This window comes from Schistocerca gregaria, chromosome 8 (assembly GCF_023897955.1).
Source record: "Schistocerca gregaria isolate iqSchGreg1 chromosome 8, iqSchGreg1.2, whole genome shotgun sequence".
NCBI lineage: Eukaryota > Metazoa > Arthropoda > Insecta > Orthoptera > Acrididae > Schistocerca > Schistocerca gregaria.
This window is the reverse complement of record NC_064927.1, coordinates 426,555,497-426,577,284: the sequence shown is the minus strand read 5'-3', so window position 1 is coordinate 426,577,284 and position 21,788 is coordinate 426,555,497. Positions and strand designations below refer to the sequence as shown.

The following is a 21,788-nucleotide window of genomic DNA, read 5'->3' as shown; positions in this document are numbered from 1 at the left end:
AAGAGTAGCTTAAAGAATTTTTTAAAAAAATCTGTCGATGGACGTTACTACAGTCTGTCCTCTCACGGTACAACTTTTACTGGCCGGTATCCAGCAGCCGACTGAATGTACTGTTCGTCGATCACGACACTCATTCGGTGTGTCTGGCTTAGCATTCACTCCTGTTCTCCGCCTTTTACTTTTGGACCCATATTCGTACCTAATAGAGAGTGATTTTTCCCATGATTTTCCTTCATTAGCATTACAAAAATTTATGTTGCAGACGAACAACAATATTGTTAAGTATATATGTGTAAAGATCATGTGACAAATGAGCCAGTACTACAATCGCAGATGTTTCCCGTAACCGCCAGCATTAATCGGATTCCCCAATCTTCGTTCTAGCTTCAATGTCTGAAATGCGATAGATGTATTACACTTAGCCAATTAGTTCACTATATCCTTGTGTGTCATCCCAGAATAGCCTTTGACACAGAGAAATTCAACGCTTCGATAATTCCGTGGAGCTCAATAGCTTGGTGAAAATCCTATTGGACAACATTTCGACGACTTAGGTGTCCCTAATTTACACATGTGATCAAAAGTAACCGGACACCCCAAAACATACGTTTTTAATATCAGGTGCATTGTGCTGCCACCTACTGCCAGGTACTCCATATCAGTGACCCATTAGACATCGTGAGAGCGCGGAATGGAGAGCTCCGCGGAACTCGCGGACTTGGAACGTGGTCGGATGACTGGGAGTCACTTGTGTCATACGTCTGTAAGCGAGATTTCCACACTCCTAAACATCCCTAGGGCCAATGTTTCCGACGTGATAGTGAAGTAGAAACTTGAAGGAACACGCACAGCACAAAAGCGTGAAGGCCGACCTCGTCTGTTGACGGACAGAGACCGCCGACAGTTGAAGAGGGTCGTAATGCTGTAGACATCTATCCAGACCATCACACAGGAATTCCCAACTGCATCTGGATCCACTGCAAGTACTATGACAGTTAGGCGGGGGTGAGAAAACTTAGATTTCATAATCGAGCGGCTGCTCATGACCCACACATCACGCCGATAAATGCTAAACGACGCCTCGCTTGGTGTAAGGAGCGTAAACATTGGACGATTGAACAATGGGAAAACGTTGTGTGGAGAAAAGAATCACGGTACACAATGTGGCGATCCGATGGCAGGGTGTGGGTATGGCGAATGCCCGGTGAACGTCATCTGCAGCGTGTGTAGTGCCAACAGTAAAATTCGGAGGTGGTGGTGTTATGGTGTTTTTCATTGAGGAGGCTTGCACCCCTTGTTGTTTTGCGTGGCACTACCACAGCACAGGCCTACATTCATGTTTTAACCACCTTCGTGCTTCCCACTGTTGAATAACAATTCGAGAATGGCGGTTACATCTTTCAAAAGGAACGTGCATCTGCTCAGAATGCACGGCCTGTGGCGGAGTCGTTACACGGCAATAACATCACTGTAATGGACTGGCCTGCAGAGACCTGAATCCTATAGAACACCTTTGGGATGTTCTGAAACGCCGACTCGTGCCAGGCCTCATCGACCGACATCGATACTTCTCCTCAGTGCAGCACTCCGTGAAGAATGCGCTGCCATTCCGCAAGAAACCTTCCTGCGTCTGATTGGACGTATACCTGCGAGAGTAGAAGCTGTCATCAAGGCTAAGGGTAGGCTAGGAACATAATGAATTCCAGATTTACCGATGGAGGGCGCTACGAAGTTGTAAGTAATTTTCAGCCAGGTGTCAGGATGCTTTTGATCACATAGTGTACCACAGCAATCCTACCAAGGAAATAGATGTACAGCTGAACGTGATATCTAACACACTTGTCGGTCTCGCCGAATTTTCACATCATTGGCAGTTGAAGGCTAGGTTAAAGACACACTGAAATGTTTCCGTGACACGATAATATTTTGAATCCGTTACCTTTCAGTGTACCACTGAACCACCAGGCATGATTTCTGATAAATTAATCCATCTACATCTAAGAGTAATAATTCATTTTCGAGTCACAGGATTCATATTTCTAGTTCTCGAGGACGCTCCATAGAATTCTTAGAGTTTTAGGAGAGATGAGTTGACCAGTTCCCTCATGTGCTGTAAAATCTCAGTATACTTCAACAGTGTCACTAGACTGAACGTAATTACATTAGTAGAGGGAGCCTAGGTGTAGCTGCCATAGCTGATATTCCTTTCATGTTGCAGATACGCTGTGTCCACCGGGGCAGACGTTCCAGAGCGGCTGTGACATTTGCCACTGTGCGGACGATGGGAGCACCATCTGGTGTACCAACGATGGCTGTTCTGGGTAAGCTTCCGCAACGACTCCTTCCTATACGTCTAATGATACTTAAGGTCTGATGTTTCACTGAGGCAACAGGATTCTATTGAGGAGTTTAAACTCACATGTAGGTACTCATGGGAAGCTGACTACGTGCCCAGTATCTAGGTTCTTGCTGCTAATACACTCTGATTATTACTCATTTCAATTCATATGGATAATAATTAGTATGTACACGGCTTATATTAAGTAATTCATAAAGAAAAAATACGTAGATGTAGTCAATGTTTACATAACAAACATTTCAGCTCTAACAATTTCAGTTGCCACTCATAATCTTTGTTGCAAAACCTTTCTCACTACAGTCATTGTCACTCTCGTTTGCTCCCCTTGAAAACCACAAGAAGATAGGTAAAACTTTGTAGATTACATTTACTGTTTTTTCATCATTCACACGTTACTCTTGAGCCACTTTAAATCTAATCACTGATACCTTAATAATTCCTTGTTACCATCTGCGAACTACTATTTAACGTTCCTCTTCTCATCAAGTTTCCCCAGTGTCACTTAATGCCTACCTGAATCTCATATTTAACCTTACAGTTGCAGTTAGCCAACATGACTGCTGTTTCAATATCATTCAGACTATGGGCTGTGTCACTCTGGATTGTTCCCCATGAAAACCACAAAAAGTAAGACGAAACATTATAAATTACACTTAAACTGTTTTTATCATTCACACTTGAATGTTGAGCCACTTTAAATCCGAACTCCGCTATCTTATTCTTTGCCTGTGTGTTACTAGACAATATTCCCCTTATCACCACGTATGTTGTGTTACTTAACGTCTACCTGAAACTCACATATACTATTCATTAATATCCCACATAACACCGATCCTCAAAACTTTGGCAGCCTGCACTGATGGGCCATCTGAGAACCGAGATCTACAAAGTACTCGATTACAAAGACTTCTTGGTATTCTTGAGAATCGATTTCTGTTCTCGCCTCTCAATTCTCGAATCTCGGTTCTCTGTTCTCAGTTGCGACTTCTCAGTTTTCACTCCACAGTGCTCGCTACGCAGGCCTCAGATACGAATTCGTTTCTGTTAATAGAAGCGAGACTAACGTTCTCGGTTTCCGGGTTTGTACATGACTCAATTTGGTGTCTGCTGCTCCATACTGTAGTAGTTCGACACTGATTCACTTTGTTTACGAAGTAGAACAATGAATTGAAAGTGGCGGTAAAGATACACAGGTGGAATACATTATATTTGTGATAAAAACAAAATAGAATTGCACCACGAAGTGTTTCATTCAATGTCATAAATCATTATGAAAAAACCAGGGGTCAAAGTATTTTGAAAACGGGTGCTGGTGAATATAATTAAGTGGTTTTAGGACTAACAGAATGAAAAGCGGCAACAATTTTTCGGCGATCCCTGAAATTAAGAGTAAATGCTGCCTAGGAAGATCATAGCGATTAAGTCACTGCGTCCATGAACGGCTGCAAAAAGTCTCCAAGAAGCCGGACATGACCAATTCACTATAAGTCCATCTTTAAACAGATACTTTTTTTAAAATTTTATCCATATTTTGCAGATTCAAACGTAACTGTGTTCAATACACTGAAAGTATGAATTAAAAAACGCATTCAGTCATAACTTTTCGTGTTTTTGTAAATACGCGATGCATTTCGGACCCTGTGGGTCCATCATCAGGTGTAATTTGTTTTAATACATGTTTTATTTCTTTTCTTGAATGAGGTGAAATGCATATTCCTGTCACGAAAAGGTTTAATGTCAGGTAATTAATTTCGTAAGTCGAACTTGGAAGGTATGTGCAAAATAGTGGAAAAGATGAACAGTGTAAACTTACCACATAATTCAAGGAAAGCGTTTTTTAACGTTTTAGCACCATCAAACATGCTTTTCTCCGTCGTTTTCATACACGTCACTTCAGTCGAGAGGCACATTTGCACACACATGTTTCTAAACACTTCACAGATGTTTTTGTACATGGTGTTGTCAAAGATGAATTTATTCGCAGTGCTAAAGATGTAACAATTAAAATTACCCAACTATGGCTAGCGAAATCTGTTTGTTCAGTTAACATAGATTCTGCTTTTCTGATTTTGTGGAGGTATCTCTGCAGTTCATATCAGCGCACACTCCGCTGCAGAGTGAAAATGTCATTCTGGAAACATCCCCCAGGCTGTGGCTAAGCCATGTCTCCGCAATATCCTTTCTTTCAGGAATGCTAGTTCTGCAAGGTTCGCAGGAGAGCTTCTGTAATGTCTGGAAGGTAGGAGACGAGGTACTGCCAGAAGTAAAGTTGTGAGGACAGGGCGTGAGTCGTGCTTGTGTAGCTCAGTTAGTAGAGCACTTGGCCGCGAAAGGCAAAGGTCCCGAGTTCGAGTCTCGGTTCGGCACACAGTTTCAATCTGCCAGGAAGTTTCATCTGTGCAGTTTTTCTAACAGATTTAGGGTCTTAGTTATGTAGTGTACCAAATTGTTTTCTACAGTGTTGATGACATATTTCGTTTCCAACACATGCTGTGCAATGACTGATTTTTCGAAATGGTTGAGCCTGGAAGCATTTGTGTGTCCTTGAAATCTGATTTTGAAGTGTCTGCCTGTTTTCCCTACATATTAGGCAGGACAACTAGGGCATGATACTTTGTACACTCCACTGTTCTGCATTTGGTTTTATGTTATGGACGAGTAAGTTTCCCAACTTATTATTAGTTGAGAATGCAATTGTTACATGTGTTTTCCTGAAAAAGTCAGCGAATTTTTGTGGTGTGGGCCCCAGGAATGGGATACTGGCGAATATTTTCCCTTCTTTCACACTGCGGCCATTCATTGTCTTACTTTTGTGTATTTTTAAATTTTCTATTGTTTTTCTCTGTATAGCCATTGCTTAATGCAATGCTCTTTATTGTATCTATCTCATTCTTGATGGTGTTTCTTCTAAATCAAGGGATTGTGCTCTGTGTAGCATGGACCTAAATGACTCATGTTTCTGTGGGGTGGGATGGCATGATAATGTGTCCAATGTTATATCTGCGTATGTGCGTTTGAGTGTATACCGAACTTGTATTTTTCTGCGTGGTTGGTGATTTTAAGATCCAGCAAATTTGTGCTCTTGTTGTCCTGATGTTCTACTGCGAATTTTATGTTTTGTGGAATGGAATGAATATTGCTAGTAGATCTTCGAGCTCATCTTTTGTTACTTGAAATAGCAGCAATGTGTCGTCAACATATCTCCAATAATATATTATTTTACTTTTGAGTCTATTGTCTTCATTAAAGAACTTACTTTCCAGATGATTGAGAAATATGCCTGCCAGATGCTACTGCTCATGGCAAGACCCTCAGTCTGTTGGTGAACTTTCCCATCAAATGCAAAGTAATTGTGAGACGATATTATCTGTGACATGTCCTGCACTTCTGGTATTTCTGCAATTGACGATTTTTTATGTTTTATTAAGCTTTAAAATATTATGTATATTGTTTCTTGAGTTGATGTATTTGTAAATAGGTTAGTTACATCAAAAGGGGCAAACCTGGTACCTGCAGGAACATTTACATCCTTTATTTTAGTCGCTAATCCATTTGTATTCTTAACCGAGTATGATTTGTCAAAAGTATAGTAGTGTTTCAGCATTTCATTCAATAAATAGGACTCTTTGGAGGCAGGTGTATTTTCAGAGTTAACAATGGAATTCTTAGTTTTGGAGCGGTGGAGTTCATTAAAATGCATGATTTTGCTTGTTTTTCTGTGAAGAGGAAATTACATTTATTAACCATTTTTCTGGTTTTGTCGGACCTTGTTTGAGCTCTGTCATGTTGTTTTAGTGATGTATTCATTTTCGTTCAGAGTTACTATAGAATTGCTTTTGTCAGCTTTCAGAATCATGGCATTCTTATTATTGAGTTTCATGTTTATGCTATTTACTATCTTTGTCGCTTTATAAACTGCTTTAGAGGTTTCATTATAGTCACTTACGCTTTTATGAATGGTTTTATTTATATTGTGTGCTAAGACAGTCTATTGTTATTTAGGTCAGATAAATCAGGTGCATTTTTAGTGTGTATGATGAGGTTTTTGAGGTTATTGTCACTTAATCTGGGTTTTACATTGTGTTTTAGCCCTTTCCTGAGTAGATGTTGTTCTTTGTCACTGAAGTCGATGCCAGTTTGGTTAATTAGCTAATTAAACCCACAGCCCCAAGACTAACAGCTCCACCTAAGACCCATAAACTCCATGTTCCATTGTTAATTCTAAAAATACACCTGCCTCCGAGGTCTCAAAATTACTGAATGAAATTCTGAAACAGTCCTTTACATTTGATAAATCATACTCGGTTAAGAAGACAAATGAATTAGCAACTAAAATAAAGGACATAAATGATCCTGCTGATGCCAGGTTTGACTCTTTTGATGTAACTAACCTATTTACAAATACATCTGTGATAGGGAATGGCTGAGGAGGCATTTCAGTCAAAGAGGAATGGACATTTCTAAAAAGGGCAGTCACAAATACTGGAAAGAAAAAATTAGGTACAAAGGAGGTAGCTGAGGAAAAACCATGGGAAACACAATAAATATTTCAATCGGCCGATGAAAGAAGGAGGTACAAAAATGTTCACGGAAATTCAGGAATACAGAAAAACAAGTCGCTTATGAATCAAATAAATGCGAAGTGCAACGAAGTTAAGGCGCAATAGCTGATTGAAAACTGTGAAGAAACCAAAAAAGAAATAATTGTTTGGAGGACTGACTCAACATACGAAAAAGTCAACAAAACTTTCGATGAAATTAATATAAATGGCGGTAACATTAATAGTGCAATCGGAATTCCATTCTTAAATGCAGACGAGAGAGGTGATGGGTGGAAACAGTGCACTGAAGGCCTCTATCAGGGGGAAGACTTGTCTGAGGACGTGATAGAAGAGAAATACGAGTCGATATAGGGGAGACAGGAGATCCAGTATTAGAATCAGAATTTAAAAGAGCTTTGGAAGATCGAATAAGGCAAAAGGGATAACTAACATTCTATCAGAATTTATAAAATCGTTGTGGAAGTGGCAACAAAACGAGTATTCAGGTTGGTGTGCAGAACTTATGAATCTGACAATATGCTATCGGACTATCGGAAAAATATCATCCACACAATTCCGAAGATTGCAAGAGCTGACAAGTGCGAGAATTATCGCACAACCAGCTTAACAGCTCATGCATCCAAGTTTCTGACAAGAACAATATACAGAAGCGTGGAAAAGAAAATTGAGTATGTGTTAGATGACGATCAGTTTGGCTTTAGAAAAGGTAAAGGCACGAGAGAGGCAATTCTTACGATGCGCTTGATAATTGAGACAAGTCCGAAGAAAAACAAAACACGATCATAGGATCTGTCAACCTTGAAAAAGCGCTCGACAATGTAAAATGGTGCGAGATGTTCGAAATTCTAAGAAAAATAGGGGTAAGCTATAGAAAGAGATGGGTAATATACAATATATACAAGAGCCAAGAGGGAATAATAAGAATGGACGACGCAGAACCAAGTGTTCGGATTTAGAAGGGTGTAAAACAGGAATGTAATCTTTCGCCCCTACTGTTCAATCTGTACATCGAAAAATCAATGATAGAAATAAAAGAAAGGTTCAGGAGTGGAACTGAAATTCAAGGTGAAAGTATATCAATGATACGATTCGTTGGTGACATTGCTATCCTGAGTGAAAGTGAAGAAGAATTACGTGATCTTCTGATTGGAATGAACAACCTAAAGAGTACAGAATATGGACTGAGAGTGAATGGAAGCAAGACCAAAGTAATGAGAAGTAGAAGAAATGAGAACAGCGAGAAACTTAACATCACGAATTGTGATCAAGATGTAGATGAAGGAATTCTACCACCTAGGCAACAAAATAACCCATGACGGACGGAGAAAGGAGAACATAATAGCAGACTAGTATTGGAAAACACGTCTTTCCTGGCCGAGAGAAGTCTGCTGGTATCAACCTGAGGCCTAAATTTGAGGACGAAATTTCTGAGAATGTAGGTTTGTAGCAACGTGTTGTCTGGTACTGAAGCATGGACTGTAGGAAAACCAGAACAGAAGAGAATTGAAGAATGTGAGATGAGGTGCTACAGGAGAGTGTTGAAAATTGTGTAGAGTGTAGAGGTAGTGAGTCAGGTTTTCCAGAGAATCAGAAAGGAAGGGGACATGTGGAAAACACTGACCACTGACAAGAAGAAGGCACAGGATGGTAGGACATACTTTAAGAAATTTAAGACTAGGGTTAAAAAAAAAGCGTCTTCAGACCACAAGTGGCCCATCGGGACCCTCCGGCCGCCGTGTCATCCTCAGTTGAGAATGCGAATAGGAGGGGTGTGTGGTCAGCACACCGCTCTCCCGCTCGTTATGGTGGTTTTCTGTGACCGGAAGCGCTACTATTCGGTCGAGTAGCTCCTCAATGACATAGACTGGAGTACATCTACCGAATAACTGAGGACGTACGTTTCAAGTGCCACCCCGAGATGAAGACTTTGGCACAGGAGGGGAATTCGGTGCGGCCCATATCAAAACCAGTCACAAGACTGATGACAATATAAATAAATAAATTAAATAAAAAATAATACAAAAAATCTAATCTGAGCTGAAGAGTGTAGCACAGGATAAGAATTCGTCCTGGAAGGCTGCTATCTGGTCCTGATGTTTATCATGGATTTAATTTTGGTTTTGCGTTTGCGATCGTAGATGTTCATGGAGGACACGAAAAATTCTATGTTTATCACGGCACAGGAGAATATTCCTCCTCGTGATGGTGTGGTATATACAACTTCGACCTTGAATTAATCCGTTTGGAGTTTCTCTTGTGCTGCTAGTGTACCTCTTGACAAAACTTTATGTCTTCTTTCGATATGTATTTGTAAACTGAGTCTCGATAATAAGTTTACTACGTGGATTAAAGGTCATGGTGATGTTGTTAAATTTTTCGCAATGGCTGACTGTACTGCATGTACTAATTTTTATGTGTTGTAAATTTAAGACAAATGAAACTACACATTGATCTTACCAAAAACGGAGCAGTGATTTCTTCTTTTTTTGTGTCCCCTCTGGCTGCGCAACACAGTATCCTGTCACTGGGTGTGTTCTTAGTGGCGAAGATCTGTTAGAATTGGTAGCAGTTCGCTCAAATAAAGGAAGAAGAAATAAATCCTAACGGAATAGATATTTGATTTAAAGCAATCACAATCGAATGAACTTCTATCCAAAGCACATTGATAATCGGAGAGTGCATCGTGATACACACATAAATGCTCTTGCACTCGTCTACTGCACTGCCTATCTTAGCGATAGTCTTTACAGGTGGTTCCATAATCATCATAGCGCTAGTTAGACTCGGAGAGAACTAGTTTCAAACTAAACTTCCGGCAATCCCTCTGAAATCGAACTATGAATACAAAGCTTTCGTCGCCAGCTGTGAAGGAGCAAATGAATTTAATGTTCCACAAATGAACCTGAATTTACTTTAAACTGAATAACCGCTGTGTTTAGAGTAGAGGACTTTCTCTTAGAGAGGCTATGGATCAATGCTTTCACATTGTAAGAAGCACTGTACCTGCCGCCTTAAAGTACGCAACACGAGAAATTCTAATTATTGAAAATAAAGTATTCTAATTCTCAAATCACTCGACAGCTAAACTGCGGAGTAGCAATGCGACTTTCACACGTAGATGAAACAAATTAGCTCTGAACGATCAATTGCACTGTGACTGAATACTGGACTCATGAGATATAGGCATTGTCATAACCATTTCAACTATAAACAAACACAAATATTTACAAAATATTATGTTAAGGATACAGGATATGTATCGACTTTAGGTGATTAACTTTACAAATAATTTGAATAACGCACTTGTATTCAGAAAAAGATTGTACAGATTGTACTATACATGAATCGAAATCACTGTGCTTCTTCACAATTCTGAGTTACCTAAAACTGTACAAAGGTTATTTTCTTTGGTGATAGTTCTGCTGTATTGCTGTCAGTGTAATTTGGTGACTGATGGTTTTTTCTTCACGTCTCAGTAGAGGTGGAAGATAATGCCACGAGCCATTTTGCCCGAAGCCACCATTAAGTTCGGCGCTGCTGAGTGCAACATTTCCATCTAGATAAAGTCCGGAAACTTTGCATCCTGAGCCTCCAATATTTTCAAGCAATTGCTGTAGCCGCAACAAATATTGGCGACCAAGACACTCGATGAGCGCATGCAGACTTTTACCTCAGAATGTGCGCAAGGGCACATGCTTTCGTTTGCAACCTTTACAAGGCTACCTGCCGGTCCCTATTAAGTATACTTCGCTTGCTCGCCCTGTGACGCTCGAGGCTCATCCAGACGACGGGCAGCTACACTGAAAAGACCAAAGAATCTGATACACCTGCCTGGTATCGTGAAGGGACTCCACAAGCAAGACGAGGTGGAATGCACTCGACTAATGTCTGTAGTAGTGGTGGAGGGAACTGACACCATGAATCCTGCAGGGCTGTCCATACATCTAAGTCCGTACAAGTAAGAGGGGGTGGAGATCTCTTCTGAACAGCACGTTGCAAGGCATCCCAGATATGATTAATAATGTTCATGTTGGGAGTTTGGTAGCTAGCAGAAGCGTTTAAACTCAGAAGAGTGTTCCTGGAGCCACTCTGTAGCAATTCTGAACGTTTGGCGTGTCACATTATCCTGCTGGAATTGCCCAAATCCGTCGTAATGCACAATAGACATGAATGGATGCTGGCGATCATACACGATGCTTACGTACGTGTCACCCCTCGGAGTCGTATGTAGACGCATCAGGGGGTCTCACATCACTCCAACTGCTTCCAACTCCTTCAGCTTGACCGGTACCTAGCGGACATGCAGGCTTCATGGATTCATGATGTTATCTCCATACCTGTACACGTCCACCTGCTAGATACAATTTGAAACGAGACTCGTCCGACCAGGGGATATTTTCCCAGTCATCAAAAGTCCTGTGTCAGTGCTGACGGGTCCAGGCGAGGCGCAAAGCTAAAGGGAACACGAGTACGACGCCTTCGGCTCCGAAAGCGCATATCGATGTTTCGTTAAATGGTTCACACGCTGACAGTTGTTGATGGCCCAGCACTGAAATCTGCAGTAATTTACGGAAGGGTTGCACTCCTGTCGCGTTGAACGATTCTCTTCAGTTGTCGTTGGTCCCGTTCTTGCAGGATCTTTTTCCTGCCGCAGCGATGTCGGACATTTGATGTTTTACCGGATTTCTGATATTCTCGTTCGGGATAATCCCCATTTCGTCACTACCTCGGAGATGCTGCGTCCCATCGCTCGTGCGCCACTATAACATCACGTTCAAACTCACTTAAATCTTGATAACCTGCCAATGTAGCAGCAGTAACCGATCTAATTGCGCCAGACACTTGTTGTCTTATATAGGCGTTGCCGACCGCAGCGCCGTATTCTGCCTGTTTACATATATCTGTATTTGAATACGTAGGCATGTATGAGTTTCTTTTGCACTTCAGGGTAAAAACCACAGTGGATACCTCCCTCTGTATACAATTTGTTCTTTGGTGCTACATTAGTTCAAATGTACAAATGCATGCTGAAGTCATCGGTGTCTAGACTTACACACTACTTAAACTAACTTATGCTAAAGACACACACCCGAGGAAGGACTCGAACCTTTGGCTGGATGGGCGCCGGAATCCGTGTCATAGTGCCTCTAACCGCGCGTTCACTCCGCGCGGCTATTGCATTAGTCGGAGATAGTCAAGTCACTTCATACTCAACAAAAATTCATTTGAATTAAAACTGATAACACATGGTTCATTCGTCCACCTTCAGTCAGATTCAATGAGTATTTAGGTGATGACTAGTTGATACGTCTGTATTGATCTTCCAAGATTTCACGTGTTTTATAACTGCTCGTTACAGTTTCAGCACTTACATTACAAGTTGTACGAAGGTAGGGGCAAATGTACTACTTGATCAAAAGTATGCGGACATCTATTGGTGAATAGTAATACGGCGTGTGGGCACATTCCGCCCTTGTGATAGGTTCAATTCTGCTGGGGTCATTTCAGTAAGGTGTCTGCTGAGGAATGGCAACCCACTCTTACTCACTAGCCTAAACCAGAGCTTGTAGTGATTTTGGATCTACATCTACATACTTACTCCGCAATCCACCATACGGTGCGTGGCGGAGGGTACCTCGTACCACATGAATGGTTCAAATGGCTCTGAGCACTATGGGACTTAACTGCTGAGGTCATCAGTCCCGTAGAACTTAGAACTAATTAAACCTAACTAACCTAAGGACATCACACACATCCATGCCCAAGGCAGGTTTCGAACCTGCGACAGTAGCGGTCGCGCAGTTCCAGACTGTAGCGTCTCCCACCACAACTAGCATCTTCTCTCCCTGTTCCACTCCCAAGCAGAACGAGGGAAAAACGACTGCCTATATGCCTCTGTGCGAGCCCTAATCTCTCTTATCTTATCTTTGTGGTCTTTCCGTGAAATATAAGTTGGCGGCAGTAAAACTGTACTGCAGTCAGCCTCAAATTCTGGTTCTCCTTTCCTCCAGAGACTCCCATCCGAGTTCCTGAAGCATTTCGGTAACACTCGCGTGATGATCAAACATGCCAGTAACAAATCTAACAGCCCGCCTCTTAATTGCTTCTATATCCTCCCTCAATCCGACCTGATAGGGATCCCAAACGCTCGAGCAGTACTCAAGAATAGATTGTATTAGTGTTTTATAAGCGGCCTCCTTTAGAGATGAACCTCATCTTTCCAAAATTCTACCAATGAACCGAAGACGACTATCCGCCTTCCTCACAACTGCCATTACATGCTTGTCCAACTTCTTATCGCTCTGCAATCTTACGCCCAAATATTTAATCGACGTGACTGTGTCAAGCGCTACACTACTAATGGAGTATTCAAACATTACAGGATTCTTTTTCCTATTCATCTGCATTCATTTACATTTATCTATATTTAGAGTTAGCTGCCATTCTTTACACCACTCACAAATCCTGCCCAAGTCATCTTGTCTCCTCCTACAGTCACTCAATGACGACACCTTCCCGCACACCACAGCATCCTCAGCAAACAGCCGCACATTGCTATCCACCCTATCCAAAAGATCATTTGTGCAGATAGAAAACAACAGCGGACCTACCACACTTCCCTGGGGCACTCCAGATGATACCCTCACCTCCGATGAACACTCACCATCGAGGACAACGTACTGGGTTCTATTACTTAAGAAGGCATAGGGCTTGCAGCGAAGTCGATGTTCTGTTTCGTTCCGAAGGTGACCCATAGGATTCAGATAGAGACTCTGGACGGGTCAGTCATTTTCATGAATGTTATTTTCTCCAAATCGTTGTCTCACAGATACTGCTGTATGCCAGAGTGTAGTGTCAGGCTGATAAAAAGAATCATCCGTCTCTGAACTGTTTCTCTACTGTACGCACGACACAATGCTGTAAAATATCTAATGTCCTTCCGCAGTGATTGTTTTCTTAAGTGTAATAAGGGGACCATATCCGCCATACCGTAACCTCATCTTCTCTCTGCGTCGCAGTTGGCTCTAAATAAGACGGCGGGAGACGTTCTTTGTCAAATCCAGAGTCTTCCAGCAGATTGCCACAGGGTATACCATGATTCATCATTCCAAGACACTCGTTTCGAGGTATCTACAGTCCAGAAGCATCGCTAAACACTGACTGCAGAACTGAGTGACTTTTACGGAGCTCCTCGAACATTGTACCAAATTCCTTTTTAACTTGCCACGGACAGTGTTAATGTTACGTTTACTGCTCGCGGCCGTTCGAAACTTGCGAGTGATTCCTTCCACAGATTTCATGCGATTTTTTACAACCAGCGTCTGCAGCGCTCCCTGTCTATCAGTACTTGACGTACGCCTGGTTTCGCTGTGGCTGTTCATACGCCTTTCCACTTTACAATCATTCCGTGAGCAGTCGACTCCGTCATATTAAGAAGGCTTTACATTTTCTTGATGGGTTTGTTACTTAGATGACATCCAGTGACTAATCCAAGGGCGAAGTCATTGAGCTCTCCAAGTTCACCACCTCTGTTAATACTGCTCATACGCTACTGGCCATTAAAGTTGCTACACCATGAAGAAACGCAGGTGATAAACAGGTATTCATTGGAAAAATATACTCAATTTGGGTGCATCGATCCTGAGAAATCAGTACCCAGAAAAACCACCTCTGGCCGTAATAACGGCCACGATACGCCTGGGCATAGAGTCAAACAGAGCTTGGATGGCGTGTACAGGTACAGCTGCCCATGCAGCTTCAACACGATACCACAGTTCAACAAGAATACTGACTGGCGATTTGTGACGAGCCAGTTGCTCGGCCACCATTGACCAGACGTTTTCAGTTGGTGAGAGATCTGGAGAATGTGCTGGCCAGGGCAACATTCGAACATTTTCTGTACCCAGAAAGGCACGTACAGGAGCTGCAACATGCGGTCGTGCATTATCCTGCTGAAATGTAGGGCTTCGCAGGGATCGAATGAAGGGTAGAGCCATGGGTCGTAACACATCTGAAATGAAACGTCCACTGTTCAAAGTGCCGTCAATACGAACTAGAGGTGACTGAGACGTGTAACCAATAGCACCCCATACGATCACGCCGGGTGATACGCCAGTATACCGACGACGATTACATGCTTCCGATGTGCGTTCACCGCGATGTCGCCAATACGGATGCGACCATCATGATGCTGTAAACAGAACCTGGATTCATCCGAAAAAATGACATCTTGCCATTCGTGCACCGAGGTTCGTCGTTGAGTAGACCATCGCTCCTGTCTGTTATGCAGCGTCATGGGTAACCGCAGCCACGGTCTCCGAGCTGGTAGTCCATGCTGCTGAAAGCGTCGTCGAACTGTTCGTGCACATGGTTGTTGTCTTGCAAACGTCCCCATCTGCTGACTCAAGGATCGAGACATGGGTGCACGATCCGTTACAGCCATGCGGACAAAATGCCTATCATCTCGCCTGCTAGTGATACCAGGCCGTTGGGATCCAGCACGGCGTTACGTATTACCCTCCTGAACCCACCGATTCCATATTCTGCTAACAGTCATTGGATCTCGACCAACGCGAGCAGCAATGTCGCGATACGATAAACCGCAGTCGATATAGGCCACAATCCGACCTTTATCAAAGTCGGAAACATGAAGGTTAGTATTTCTTTCTCCTCCTTACACGAGGCATCACATCTACGTTTCGCCAGGCAACAGCCGTCAACTGCTGCTTATGTATGAGAAATCGGTTGGAAACTTTCCCCATGTCAGCACGTTGTAGGTGTCCCCACCGGCTCCAACCTTGTGTTAATACTCTGAAAAGCTAATGATTTGCATATCACAGGATCTTCTTCGTGTCGGTTAAATTTTGCATCTGTAGCATGTCATCTTGGTGGTGTAGCAGTTTTAGTGGCCAGTAGTGTATAATGTCAACAAAATACTCCACGTCTCCTTTCGTACTGGCGGGTTCGTCCATCGTGACGTCTAGTGGTCAATTCCGCAAGCCGTGGGGTGTTCGGATACTTTAATCAGACTGTATATTTGCCAACTACGCCTGACGGTAGCGATCTAGGCAACGCAGAGACCAGCTACGAGGACCGTAACAGGTCAGTGCAGTTGATACAAAAGTGTGTGAATATGCTCGGTGAAGTTAAATAGTAATATCTGGAAGTAAAGTGATGTTGTCTCGCGAAACAAGATTGCGTTAACTTCAAGGATTGTTATTCAAGCACAGGTGTCTGACAAGTCTACTTCCATTACCATATTTCTCACGTAGATGAAGACTCTCATTTAGCGAATGGTTCTAGATATCGAAAAGTAATCTTGTTGCATGTTTGATAATTTTAAATATAGTATCAACCGAAATTTTGAAGCAAGTGTGCTTTATTTAATGAAGCAATGTACTTTTATACCTACGATCAATAGATCTTGAAAAGTTCAATGACATAACGTTTGATAATTATGGTACTCAAACTTCCCTGCAATAAACTCCGAGTAAATGCAGCATCAAATGGGTTTCTCATGTCAGGCTCCTTAGCGAAAGATCTGGCAGAGAACCAGAGTAAATTCTGGTCCTATGTAAAATAGTTAAGAGAGCCAAAAGGTTCCATTCCGTCCCTTGTCGATCAGTATGATGTGGCGGCTGAAGATAACATAACGAAAACCGAAGTTTTAAATTTCGCATTGAAGAAATCATTCACACAAGGGAATCGTACAAACATAGAGTCATTTCACCATCGAACAGACTCCCATATGGACGACATACCTGGACGTACCTGACATAGAGAAACAACTGAAAATTTTGAAAGCAAATGAATCACCAGGTCCGGATGGAATCCCAATTCGATTTTGCAAAGAGTATCCTACGGCATTGGCTTCACACCTAGCTTGCATCTGTCATGATCTCTCGCCCAGCACAGAGTCCCAAGAAACTGGAAAAAGGTGCCCGTGACTCCAGTATATAAGAAAGGTAAAAGAACTGACCGAAAAATTACAGACGAATATCCCCAACTTCTGTTTGCTGCAGAATCCTTGAATGTATTCTCAGTTCGAATATAACAAACTTTCTTGAGGCTAAGCAGCTAATGTCCACGAATGAGCATGGTTTTAGAAAGCATCGCTGTTGCGAAACTCATCTTGCCCTTTTCTCACCTGATATACTGACAACAATGGACGAAGGGCAACAGGCAGATTCCATATTTCCAGATTTCCGGAAAGCACTTGACACGGTGCCCCATTGCAGGCTGTTAACTAAGGTACGAGCATATGCAACAAGTTCACAGGTATGAGAGTAGCTCGAAGACTTGTTAAATAACGAAACACATTACGTTGTCCTCGAGGGCGAGTGTTCATCAGAGACAAGTATACCGCCGAGGGTAAACCAGGGAAGTGTGATGGGGCCGCTCTTATTCTCTGTATACGTAAATTATTTGGCGGACAGTGTGGTTAGTAATCTGCTGTTGTTTTCTGATGACGCCGTGATGTAATGTAAAGTATCGGAGTTGAGTGACTGTAGGAAGTTACAAAACGACAAAATTTCCAGTTTGTTTGATGAATGGCAGCAAGCCCTGAATGTGGAAAAATGTAGGTTAATGCGGACGAGTAAGAAAAGCAAACCTGTAATGTTCGGATACTGTATTACTAGTGTCCTGCTTCACACAGTCAAGTCGCTTAAATATCCAGGCGCAACGTTGCAAAGCGATATGCAATGAAACGAGCATGTGAGAACTGTGGCAGGGAAGGCGCATGGTCGACTTTGGTTTATTGGGAGAATTTTAGGAAAGAATGGTAAAGGAGACCGCATATAGGACGCTGGTGCGACCTATTGTCGAGTACTGCTCGAGTGTTTGGGATCCATAGCAGGTCGCACTGAAAGAAGACATCGAAGCAATTCAGAGGCGGGCTGCTAGAGTTGTTACCGCAAGTGTCACGGAGAGGCTTCGGGAAATCAAATGGGAATCCCCGGAGGGAAGGCGACGTTCTTTTCGAGAAAATTTATAGAACCGACATTTGAAGCTGACTGCCGAACGATTCTATTGCCGCTAACATACACTGCGAGTAAGGACCACAAAGATAAGCTACGAGAAATTAGGGCTCATTCGAAGGCATTCTGGCAGTAGCTTTTCCCTTGCTCTATTGGCGAGTGGAACAGGAAAGGAAATGAGTAGTGGTGCAGGGTACCCTATGCCACGCACCTTACGGTGGTGTGCGAAGTGTCTATGTAGATGTAGATATATGCAGCAACAGGGTACTCCTACGGTGCTATGGTGTTTCCCTCTAGGCTCTACTTTATTCCTCGTACATACAGGGTCGGCTACGAGTCCTGCGTGTCTTGTATCTTCAAGCGTATAAGAAGAATATTATTTCACATATTTGTACATACACATGTGTAAGCGGACAGCTTCTGAGGAGACAAATGAACAGAAGGAAGGCGTTATACGACGACGGAGCCTGCCTTTCAATTTGAGAACACTTCTCGCATACTTTCATAAAAAATTATTATACCATCATTTACAATTGCTATATTACTCAGTATTCGCTTTTTCAAGAACATTTGAATGTCTTTAAAAAATATGTATCATCACACTTAAAAAAAGGAAATAGCATACCTCCGTTGCTCGGCTAGTGGACGAGTTAAGGAGATAAAACCTGCAACAAAATTACGTGACTGTCTCTGCAATACCGTTTGCTGAAAACTAGTTCTGATACGTCGAACAGTTCACGAAATAAAAGAGGTGTTACGTCTTATGTGACTTTTTGTGCATATTTAAATACACTCCTGGAAATTGAAACAAGAACACCGTGAATTCATTGTCCCAGGAAGCGGAAACTTTATTGACACATTCCTGGGGTCAGATACATCACATGATCACACTGACAGAACCACAGGCACATAGACACAGGCAACAGAGCATGCACAATGTCGGCACTAGTACAGTGTATATCCACATTTCGCAGCAATGCAGGCAGCTATTCTCCCATGGAGACGATCGTAGAGATGCTGGATGTAGTCCTGTGGAACGGCTTGCCATGCCACTTCCACCTGGCGCCTCAGTTGGACCAGCGTTCGTGCTGGACGTGCAGACCGCGTGAGTCGACGCTTCATCCAGTCCCAAACATGCTCAATGGGGGACAGATCCGGAGATCTTGCTGGCCAGGGTAGTTGACTTACACCTTCTAGAGCACGTTGGGTGGCACGGGATACATGCGGACGTGCATTGTCCTGTTGGAACAGCAAGTTCCCTTGCCGGTCTAGGAATGGTAGAATGATGGGTTCGATGACGGTTTGGATGTACCGTGCACTATTCAGTGTCCCCTCGACGATCACCAGAGGTGTACGGCCAGTGTAGGAGATCGCTCCCCACATCATGATGCCGGGTGTTGGCCCTGTGTGCCTCGGTCGTATGCAGTCCTGATTGTGGCGCTCACCTGCACAGCGCCAAACACGCATACGACCATCATTGGCACCAAGGCAGAAGCGACTCTCATCGCTGAAGACGACACGTCTCCATTCGTCCCTCCATTCACGCCTGTCGCGACACCACTGGAGGCGGGCTGCACGATGTTGGGGCGTGAGCGGAAGACGGCCTAACGGTGTGCGGGACCGTAGCCTAGCTTCATGGAGACGATTGCGAATGGTCCTCGCCCATACCCAGGACCAACAGTGTCCCTAATTCGCTGAGAAGTGGCTGTGCGGTCCCCTACGGCACTGCGTAGGATCCTACGGTCTTGGCGTCCATCCGTGCGTCGCTGCGGTCCGGTCCCAGGTCGACGGGTACGTGCACCTTCCTCCGACCACTGGCGACAACATCGATGTACTGTGGAGACCTCACGCCCCACGTGTTGAGCAATTCGGTGGTACGTCCACCCGGCCTCCCTCGCTCAAAGCCCGTCAACTGAAAATACGGTTCACGTCCACGCTGTCGCGGCATGCTACCAGTGTTAAAGACTGCGATGGAGCTCCGTATGCCACGGCAAACTGGCTGACACTGACGGCGCCGGTGCACAAATGCTGCGCAGCTAGCGCCATTCGACGGCTGCTGTGCCGTGCGTGTGATCATTGCTTGTACAGCCCTCTCGCAGTGTCCGGAACAAGTATGGTGGGTTTGACACACCGGTGTCAATGTGTTCTTTTTTCCATTTCCAGGAGTTCTGAAAGTAAGGTCCGATTGCTTGCGAAATAGAAGAGCACAGTTAAAATCAAAAACGGTTTTTTTCAACAATTTGCTACACCTCCCATCTATTTCTTTATATAGTTACCGCTCCGACTGAGGCGTTTGTCATAGCATTGTAGCAGCTTTCCAATACCCTCATCATACAAGACAGCCGCCTGTTCTTTCGTTCAATTCTCTGCGTTGATTTGCAGTTCGTTGTCGGTGCCAAAATGTTGTCTTTGTAGCCAGTGTTTCATGTGAGCAGAGGTGAGCATCAGAGGGCGCCAAGTCTGTCTTATATATAGATCGAGCAAACAACTTCATCGAATACGTTGCAGGGACTTCCTCATTGCCCCTGCAGTGTACAGTCGCGAATTATAATGAAGAAGGAAATACACAACTGGCCATTAAAATTGTTACACCGCGAAGATGACGCGCTACAGAAGTGAAATTTAGCCGACAGGAAGAAGATGCTGTGATATGTAAATGATTAGCTTTTCAGAGCATTCACACAAGGTTAGCGCCGGTGGGGACACCTACAACGTGCTGACATGAGGAAAGTTTCCAACCGATTTCTCATACACAAATTGCAGGTGACCGGCATTGCCACGTGAAACGATTTTCTGATGCCTCGTGTAAGGAGGAGAAATGCGTACCATCACATTTCCTACTTTGATAAAGGTCGGATTGTAGCCTATCGCGATTGCGGTTTATCCTATCGCGACATTGCTGCTCGCGTAGGCCGAGATTCAATGACTGTTAGCAGAATATGGAATCGGTGGGTAATACGGAACACCGTGCTGGATCCCAACGGCCTCGTATCACTAGCAGTCGAGATGACAGTCATCTTATCCGCATGGCTGTAACGGATCGTGCAGCCACGTCTCGATCCCTGAGTCAACAGATGGGGACGGTTGCAAGACAACAACCATCTGCACGAACAGTTCGGTGCCGTTTGCCTCAGCATGGACTATCAGCTCTGAGACCATGGCTGCGGCTACCCTTGACGCTGCATCACAGACAGGAGCGCCTGCGATGGTGTACTCAACGACGAACCTGGGTGCACGAATGGCAAAACGCCATTTTTCGGATGAATCCAGGTTCTGTTTGCAGCATCATGATGGTTGCATCCGTGTTTGGCTACATCGCGGTGAAAGCACATTGGAGGCGTGTATTCGTCATCGCCATACTGGAGTATCACCCGGCGTGATGGTATGGGGTGCCATTGGCTACACGTCTCGGTCAACTCTTGTTCGCATTGACGGCACTTTGAACAGTGGACGTTACATTTCAGATATGTAACGACCCATGGCTCTACCCTTCATTCGATCCCTGCGAAACCCTACATTTCAGCAAGATAATGCACGACCGCATGTTGCAGGTCCTGTACGGGCCTTTCTGGATACAGAAAATGTTCGACGCCCTGGCCAGCACATTCTCCATATCTCTCACCAATTGGAAACGTCTGGTCAATAGTGGCCGAACAATTTTCTCGTCACAATACGCCAGTCACTACTCTTGATGAACTGTGGTATGATGTTGAAGCCGCGTGGTCAGCTGTACCTGTACACACCATCCAAGCTCTGTTCGACTCCATGCCCAGGCCTATCAAGGCCGTTATTACGGCCAGAGGTGGTTGTTCTGGGTATTGATTTCTCAGGATCTCTGCACCCAAATTGCGTTAAAATGTAATCACATGTCAGTTCTAGTATAATATA

At 43.6% G+C, this 21,788-nt stretch overlaps 1 protein-coding gene across 1 annotated transcript in view; it reads left to right on the top strand.

Moving 5' to 3' along the window:
* The window catches only part of LOC126284165 (dentin sialophosphoprotein-like), a 90,518-nt gene that overhangs the window by 47,363 nt on the left and 21,367 nt on the right, over positions 1-21,788 (top strand). Inside the window, exon 3 of the mRNA XM_049982892.1 lies at positions 2,219-2,321. Within this exon, the coding sequence (XP_049838849.1) occupies positions 2,219-2,321 (103 nt within the window). The remainder of the gene's footprint in view (positions 1-2,218; positions 2,322-21,788) is intronic.